General features: G+C 39.6%; 1 protein-coding gene across 2 annotated transcripts in view; it reads right to left on the bottom strand.

Annotated features, from left to right (window-relative positions):
• Nucleotides 1–870: 870 nt before the first annotated feature.
• Nucleotides 871–9045, bottom strand: part of CUNH9orf135 (chromosome unknown C9orf135 homolog) — an 87382-nt gene continuing 79207 nt past the window's right edge. For both annotated transcript variants that reach the window (XM_017543442.2, XM_017543443.2), the window contains one exon: nt 871–1154. In XM_017543442.2, the coding sequence (XP_017398931.1) occupies nt 972–1154 (183 nt within the window). In that variant the 3' untranslated portion in view covers nt 871–971. The remainder of the gene's footprint in view (nt 1155–9045) is intronic.

Here is a 9045-nt window from a genome sequence, read left to right as displayed (position 1 = left end):
AAGGTAACAATCTTAGCAATTATTTTGACTCACGTTCCTATTTTACAGAAATTTATTTTTGCATGATTTTGGAGGCTGAAAAGTCCAAGATCAAGGTTCTGGCAGGGTTTCATTTATAGTGAGGGCTCTTTTCCTGGCTTGCAGACTACTATCTTTGTTGTTTAAGCCACTCAGTCTATGATATTTTGTTACGGTAACCCCAGTTGACTAACACAGCCACCTACTAAACCTCCATGGACCTCTGTTTACTCATTTGTAAAATGTGAGGGTAAGTCAAAACAACTGCTAAGATTTCTTCCAAATCAAACACTAGATGACTAGATTTTGAATCAGACCCCTAGCGTTTTGATCTGCACCTCTGCTATCCATATATTCAGAAGGTCTTAACTTGAATAAGGGAAAATGTCATGCAAAATAAAATATCCACAATGAAACTAGTTACCACAGATAAATAAAAATTTATAGATACGGATTCCCCCCTCAAAAAAAAAAACACCTACATACTTAACATTATTATAAGGCCAGTGTTCCCTAAACTTTGGCCATTTAAGTTTTATTTCAACCTGAGTACCACTTATGTATTTATTCACTTAAAATCTGTCTTAAGTGGAATTTAAGTTGGCTTACATTTTTATAATTAGCGACATCCTAAGCAATCATAAGCTTAATTGTGCTAGTTTCGTGTTTTTTTAAATAATTATTAAAAGAAATATATAATCCATGAAATAAAATCTCACTAAATACCATCTAGATTTGTGTAGTATACTCTCAGCAGGACACACGTTAAACTTTGGAAAATACCAGAGTAGCTCATCAAAATGAGGATATAAACACTGGTCCACAATATAAAACTCTGTGCTTAAAGGAATCTACTATAGTAACACTTCCATTACATTTATTAAGATAGAAAATCATCAGCTGCTACACCCTTTCTTTCATTAGTCAGAGATGCTGATTCCATACATTATTTTTTAAATGGGCAAGATAGGACCGCCAGTCAAGGAATAGAGTTTCCGTTTTACATCTGAATTAGCATAAATCCCACTCTCATCATGCCAAGTGTTGATGCCAAATCTTTTAGAACCATTTAGATCCGTGAACTGAGAACGGCATTTTCTGTGGACTATGGAGTAATCATCTTGACAGGTATAACTCTGTGGGGGGGGGGGGGAAGAGAAATAACATTAAATAACTGAAATATGTAAAAAGAAGTAAACTTCAAAAGTTGATCTTTTATATATTATTATGATGATCAAAGGTTAATTTTTAACAATTGATTAATTTGTTCTCTTAAATAGCAAATGCTTCAATTTAAAAAATGGCTATTACATTCATAATTACTTTAAATCCCAAAAAAAGAATATAGTTTATGGTTGTTTATGAAACTAAAAAGCTCCTACACATGTAAAAATTTTTTAAACCACAAATACATAGCATAAAGAACAATTTAAATTTTATGATCCGATATATGAAACAAAAACAATTATAATTTAACTACAATTCAACACCTTTAAAAAATATGTTGTAACCATTGCAAAGAATAATATCTTGGGCAATATCTTTAATAACTGTTACCAAGTTATACTTCCCATGACAATGGTAAATGCCAAGCTCTGATACATTCCTATAAGAATTAACCTCAACATAACCCAGTATAGTGTTTAAGAAAGAGCACTTAGGCCACTTCAGAAAAGCTTCATTGTAATAAAACAAGATATTATCATTGATTATTTCCCAAAGGAAACATTGATTCTTTCAGATTACACCAAGGGTAATGGCAGACATGGAACATAAAGCCTTTTAACTGATTATCTAATTTCTGCTTTAAATTGGCTCTAATTTTAAAGCACTAGGACAATATTGAAATTAAATCACCAAAGCTATAAAACAATGAAAGAACACCAAAACAGTTATAATCTTAGATTGGTTTTGTCAAAAATAATTGAAAACTTTAACCATATGTTCAATCTTAATAGTGCCCATGTATTTATTGAATGCCCATTATGGGTTGGGCACAGTATTTGAGTGCTTATATTTTTTAAACCATAACTGGGCTCTGAGATATAAATTACTACTCCCACTCTACGCATAGAAATGATGATTTTCTTAAAATCTCAGGAGACAATTTAAAGAAAGTCAGCAATAAGTGACTAAGCCAGGACTACAAATTAGATCTGTCTGACTGTAAAACTCATTATCCCTTCAGAAACCTCACAGAACCTTTAACAATTAAGAGATGAAAAGAAATGTAAACTATAAAATTATAGAGCTATATAATATTTGTGTCACTGTTTATGTAGTTCTGGCTTTTGCTTTTGTCATCAGGTCTATTTCTTCAGGTGTTATGGTTGGTTGCTTTGTGGGTGGGTCAAATAGAGGCCCTTTAAATGAGATTTGAGCATCACTGGCCCAAACTGTCCCCTCAGAGGGAGGCAAGATCTTCTCATTCACATCCCTGCTGCATTCAAACTGAAGAGAACTTCAAATTCAGTGTCTATGTGCTCCTGTAGCATTTCATAGGCAAAGAGAAGGATTTATTTTTATGAGGTAAGCAACATGATGAAATGCAGTGTTCTAGAAAAGTGATTCTGGTAGCAGAAGCACTAAAGACTAGAGGAGGAAAAAACTGGAGTCTGGAACTGTGATTAGAATTAGATTAGAATTGAATCATTCACATGTCATCAGTTACATGAATAAACAAACATGGTCTATACATATAATGAAATATCATTTGTCAACAAAAGGAATAAAATACTGATATATGCTACACAGTTGGAAGAGCCTGAAAACATTATGCTAACTGGAAGAAGCTAAACCACATATTGTACAATTTCTTGTATTAAGTGTGCAGAACAGGCAAATCCACAGAGGCAGAAAAGTAGACTGTTGATTGCCAAGGAATGGGACCATGGGAAGGAACGGCGAGTGACTGTTTATGGGTATTGTGTTTCTTGGGGTGACAAAAGTGTTCTGAAATTTCTTGTGGTGATGATTGTACAATCCCATAAATACACCAAAAAAAAAAAAATCACTAATTATACACTTTAAAAGGGTGAGTGTTACAGTATTTGAAATTATATCTCAGTGAAGCTGTTATTAAAAAAAAGAATGGGTCAGGCACAGTGGCTCACTCCTATAATCCAAACTCTTTGGAAGGACAAGGTGTGAGGATCGCTTGAGGCCAGAGATTCAAGACCAGCCCGAGCAACACAGTAAGACCATGTCTCTATAAAATATAAAATTAGCTGGGCATGCTGACACATTCTTGTAGTCCCAGCTACTCAGGATGTTGAGGTGTGAGGATCACTTAAGCCTAGGAGGCTGAGACTTCAGTGAGCTGTGATCATGCCACTGCTCTCCAGCCTGGGCAATAGGACAAGACCCTATGTCAAAAACAAAAACAAAAGAAGGATTCATTGGAAGAAGCAATTCTGATGTTAGAAAAACAAGTTAAGAGACTGTTGCCTGTTAACCCACGTCAGTAACATTGGGTTCCTCTCATTCTCAGTGCTATATTGGTAAACCAGCCAATTTCTTTTCTTTTTTTTTTTTTTAATGGACTGTTGCTCTGTCACCCAGGCTGGAGTGCAGTGGTGCAATCTCGGCTCACTGCAACCTCTACTACCTCCCTGGTTTAAGCAATTCCCCTGCCTCAGCCTCCAGAGTAGCTGGGATTACAGGGCCATGCCACCACACTCGGCTAATTTTTTTTTATTTTTAGTAGAGACGGGGTTTCACCATGTTGGCCAGACTGGTCTCGAACTCCTGACCTCAGGCAATCTGCCCACCTCAACCTCCCAAAGAGTTGGGATTACAGGCATCAGCCACTGCAACCAGCCATATTTGCCAATTTCTGCAGCATAAATACTCCCACTATGGCTAACTTCAAGTTACCAGAGTGAAGCCAGCGAAACTGAAGAAGAGGTAAGCATAGTTAGCTCAGGCCAACTGTTAAGAGCTGGTTCCAGCTCATCCCTGAGTCCACTTCTCCCATTTCTCAGGGTGTGGCAGGGATGTAGTTTGAGTAGGATTGATCCCAGTCCCAAGTCTAGGAGCAGAATCTAATTGGCTGAAGACAATCAGAATAGAGGCATATCATTCTCAATGACAGTAATAGGTTCAGTGTTAGGCATGTGACTTAAATTTGTCCAAACAGATTAAAGCCCAGGACTTCTGTTCAATGGTTTATGTGAAAGAAGTTATTTTTTCTACAATTGGACATAAAGGAAGAAGCATCTAACCCAGGGTGCTGTTTGCAGCTCTCCTACACAAGAGCAAAGGACTTTGCTCTTCTGTTGGTTTTCAGAAAAATGTCAACCAAAGAGCAAAGTCATACCACCTTCTAACATGCAAAATAGGAATTTTTGGCAAGAGAATAGCCTTGTAATCCAACTTACAGTTCTGAGGACTTTAGAATGTCAATGATCAAACCTGGGAGACTACAGAGTTCTCCAAATGGGTAGAGAAAATATCATTTGCTATGAAGGCTTAGAGAAGAGTTGAAATGAAGAGAAGGAAGGTGGGGAAGAATCTGTCTAGGAAATTGTGAGAATTAAAAAATAAGGGGGAAAGGAAAGCAGAAAGAGCCAATGTTATGACCCAATTTTCCCAACCCTGGGCTTTAATCAGGCGAAGTCCCTTTGACCTGAATAGTGAATGGTACATTAGATGAATGAGAATCATGGCAAAAAGACATAGGAGCTTCCTGACTCCCATTTCTGTTGGAAACTCTTGAAATAGGTGTTAACTCTCAGACAGCCCTTTCTTTCCAGTCCGTAGTCAGGTAGAGGGAACCACCAAGATTCATCAGTCCTGAGCCACTTTTGTTTTCCTGTGGCATGGATGAAATCCTAAGGTAGCTGCAAGTCTGCAGAGGAGGATACTAACAGGGGCTGCAGAGCTGACCACTGGAGCTGTGGCTGCATAAGAGTCACGGAAGGTGCCTGTGGGGTGTACGGTGTCTATGGGAATGGAAACAAGGCTGAGTCATCCCAGACAGGCCTTCTGGGCTCCACCCAAGCCCAGAGATAAAAAGAAAACGCCTGCCAGTTACAATGTCCACAAAGTTTAGTCACTAATATCAGCAAAGAAAAGAGCAACCAGGTAGACTAGGGCTATTACCCCAGAGAGCAGAACAGGCAGAAAACACATGTAAAACCCTACTCCTCCCTCTGGCATCAGGATGCTGAGTCACATCCTTCTCTGCATGTATCTGGATGCCATCATAGGAAAAGCTGACATTCTTATTGCTGCACACAACCCACTCTGCTCATACTAGTGTAAAATAATAGCCATTTCCTTGTGCCTCCAGCTTCTTTGGGTCAGGTATTTGGACAGGATATGGCAAAGGCAGCTCTCTGCTTTACAATGTTCAGGGTCTCAGCTGATTCATAGAAAGAAGATAGATTCATAGAAGACATGAGAGTTGCAAGTGAGTTGAGGGTTAGGGGTTGGACACATCTCATTCCATTTGGTCACTGATGCTGGCTGGCTGCTAGAACCTTGGCTGGGCCTCTTGGCTAGAACAACTGCTTGGGTCCTCTCCATGTGCTTGCTCTGCTTCCTCACAGCACAGTGACTGCCTTCTGAGAATAAGCATCCCGCAATGTGAAATAAGAGGAAGGTGTATTGCTTTTTATCACTAGCCTTGAAAATCACATATCATCAATGCCATCAGTTTACCACAATTCTCTCTAGGGAGGTAACGTAGACTCTGCTTCTCAGTTGGGGGAGTGTCAAAATCATATTGTAAGAGCATGTGGGATAGGAGCTCAAGTTGTGACCATTTTTGGAAAATACAACTTTTGTCCTCTTTTCAGGGAGAAGAGTGTGGTGTATTGGGGTCTCCAAGACCACCTCAGGTTTGATGATCTTCTAGGAGGACTCACAGTTGTGTGTGTATACACACACACCCCTGTATACAGATGCTCCTCAACTTGCAAGGCAGTTACATCTGAATAAACCCATCTAGGTTAAAAAAAAATCATAAGGTGAAATGCATTTAATGCCCCAATAAACCCATCATAAAGTCAAAACATTGTAAGTTGAACCATCATAAGTCAGGGACCATCTGCATAGTTGTACTCATGGTTATGATTTATTACATACAAAGCATACAAAGCAAAATCATCAAAGCCTATGGGCTGACATCCAGAGGAAACCAGGTACAAACTCCCAAGAGTCCTCTCCCAGTGGAGTCACACAGGATGAGTGTAATTCCCCCAACAGTGAGTTGCACTATGCTATCTACTGGGAAAGCTTATTGCAAACTCAGTGCCCAGAGTTTTTACTGGGAGCTGGGTCCTGTAGGCAGCCTCTGCCTAATACCTTCCACAATTTCAGGCTCCCAGAAGGGAACAGGTATTCAGCATAAACCATATTGTTTGCACAAACAGCCACAATGGGCCATTCTAATCAGGGAATTCTTACCCTGAAAGACCAGTTTCTAGATGCCAATTAAGGGCCAACATTACAAGCAGGCTTTCAAAGGATAGTAGTCTTTGTTTTGCTGTGTTAGCTCCTCTCTGCACACAGGATGGGAGAGGATCTCTGAGAAGGTAAGCATTTTCTTCAAGAGGGATTAAACACTTTCTATAGAAAGCAGAACTATTTAAGTTATGGAATCAGACTAAGCTTTAAATGGATAGAAGAGCTAATGTTTTCCCACTGGTGGTGGGCTCCAGAAGAAGGTCAATTATCCGTTCAATATATTTCCTCTGCATATGTGAAATTGCAGACAGTATGTTTTCCACACCCTAACATGATGGGTAAATCTCTCTTCAACATTTATTCAGTGGGAATGGGAAAAAAGTGTGTATTGAAACAGATTTGTGAATGGCTATACATTGCTATTGGCTGGGTCACTGTTTGGTGCTACACACACAGAGTTGTGACAGAGTTTACTTAAGGAAGGACAAGCATTGCAAACTTTTTCTGAGACCTTCAGGTAGATAAGGGTAACTAGAATAATTTGTCTGATGTGTGGAATCGGTGGGCATTAGTGCACAAAGGCTTATGCAGAATGAAAATGAAAGAGTCATTTCGCAGAAGAATGTAAAGGACTTACACAGCTAACAGGGAATAAAGAACAAAAGATGATTCATAGCTTCAAGCCTGGAAGGCTGGGAGAGTTATAATAACACTAAAAAGAATTAGAAAGATATGGGGGTGGGGATGATTTGTTTTAGGGGGGAAATGATGAGTCACATTTTAGACATTTTTAATTTAAGATGACATCAGTAAAAAATGTTTATCTGGAAGGTAGCGCTGTGGGACAGATGGCCTAGAGAGAAGTCAGTGCCCTATGCACAGCAGTGATCACTGGTAGGGAAAAAAATAGCTATAAAAAACATTATTGGGACCATGGATGATATTTAACATGGACTGTGGATTATATAACTACCTTGTATCAATTTTCCTGAGGTTGAAAACTGTACCATAGCTACTCATCCTTGTTTTTAGGAGACAGACATAGAACTATTTAGGAGCAAAAGGGCATGATGTTTCCAGCTTACTTTCATACTGTAAACAACTATCAACTCTGCAAATAATATATGGAAGCTCCTTGTGCAATTTTGAAACTTTCCTGTAAGTTTGAAATTATGTAACAATTAAAAGTTACCCCACCCCTCAAATGATGATTGGTGCAGAGCCATGGCAATTGGATAAATTCTCTGAGATTGTGTAAAGTGAGAGATGCAGGCATCTGGGGCCCAAATGTTGGGGATGGCCATGATTGGGTTTATAAAGAAGCCATGAAGGACAGAGAAGGAGAGGTAAGGAGAGAGTGTTGCAGTGTCACAGGCTCTGAAGAGGGAGGGAGGCTGAAGATTTGCAGTGGTAACCAACAATTGCTAACTTCCAAAGAAGCCTAACCAGAGTAGCACCTGACAAAACACAAAAATATCAGTCAACCTCTAGCCACCCTTAAAGGTGCCTTTTCAGTGAAGGGCTGGGGGAGTCCCATAAAACATGCTGGTAGAAGGAGGAAAAGAAACTGCCTCAGAAAAAGGAATGCTGAAGGCAAAACAGGCCCTGCCAAAACAGGAAGCCCTAGAGTTGCAGCGAAAGAGTCACCATAGAGGAAAACTAGCCTTCAGAAAAGTGGTTAAGAAAGCATTCTTGTCTCCAGATTTTTTATTTATTTATTTATTTATTTTTAATTGCATTTTAGGTTTTGGGGTACATGTGAAGAACATCCAAGATTGTTGCATAGGTACACACACGGCAGTGTGATTTGCTGCCTTCCTCCCCTTCACCTATATCTGGCATTTCTCCCCATGCTACCTCTCCCCAACTCCCCACCCCCCGCTGTCCCTCCCCTATTTCCCCCCAACAGACCCCAGTGTGTGATGCTCCCCTCCCTGTGTCCTTGTGTTCTCATTGTTCAACATCCACCTATGAGTGAGAACATGCGGTGTTTGATTTTCTGTTCTTGTGTCAGTTCCATTGTCTCCGGATTTTTTAACGATCGCCATTCTAACTAGCATGAGGTGGTATCTCAATGCGGTTTTGATTTGCATTTCTCTAATTGGAGAGGATGTGGAGAAATAGGAACACTTTTACACTGTTGGTGGGAGTGTAAACTAGTTCAACCATTGTGGAAGACAGTGTGGCAATTCCTCAAGGACCTAGCAATAGAAATTCCATTTGACCCAGCAATCCCATTACTGGGTGTATACCCAAAGAATTATAAATTGTTCTATTATAAAAACACATGCACACATATGTTCATAGCAGTACTGTTTACAATAGCAAAGACCTGGAACCAACCTAAATGCCCATCAACGATAGGCTGGACAAGGAAAATGTGGCACATATACACCATGGAATACTATGCAGCCATAAGAAACGATGAGTTTGTGTCCTTTGCAGGGACATGGATGAATCTGGAAACCATCATTCTCAGCAAACTGATACAAGAACAGAAAATCAAACATCGCATGTTCTCACTCATAGGCAGGTGTTGAACAATGAGAACACATGGATACAGGGAGGGGGGCATCAAACACTGGGGTCTGTTGAGGGGGTTAAGGCAGGGAAAGT

The sequence above is a fragment of the Cebus imitator genome, unplaced genomic scaffold (genome assembly GCF_001604975.1).
Source record: "Cebus imitator isolate Cc_AM_T3 unplaced genomic scaffold, Cebus_imitator-1.0 Scaffold155, whole genome shotgun sequence".
NCBI lineage: Eukaryota > Metazoa > Chordata > Mammalia > Primates > Cebidae > Cebus > Cebus imitator.
This window is presented reverse-complemented; position numbering and strand designations above follow the sequence as displayed.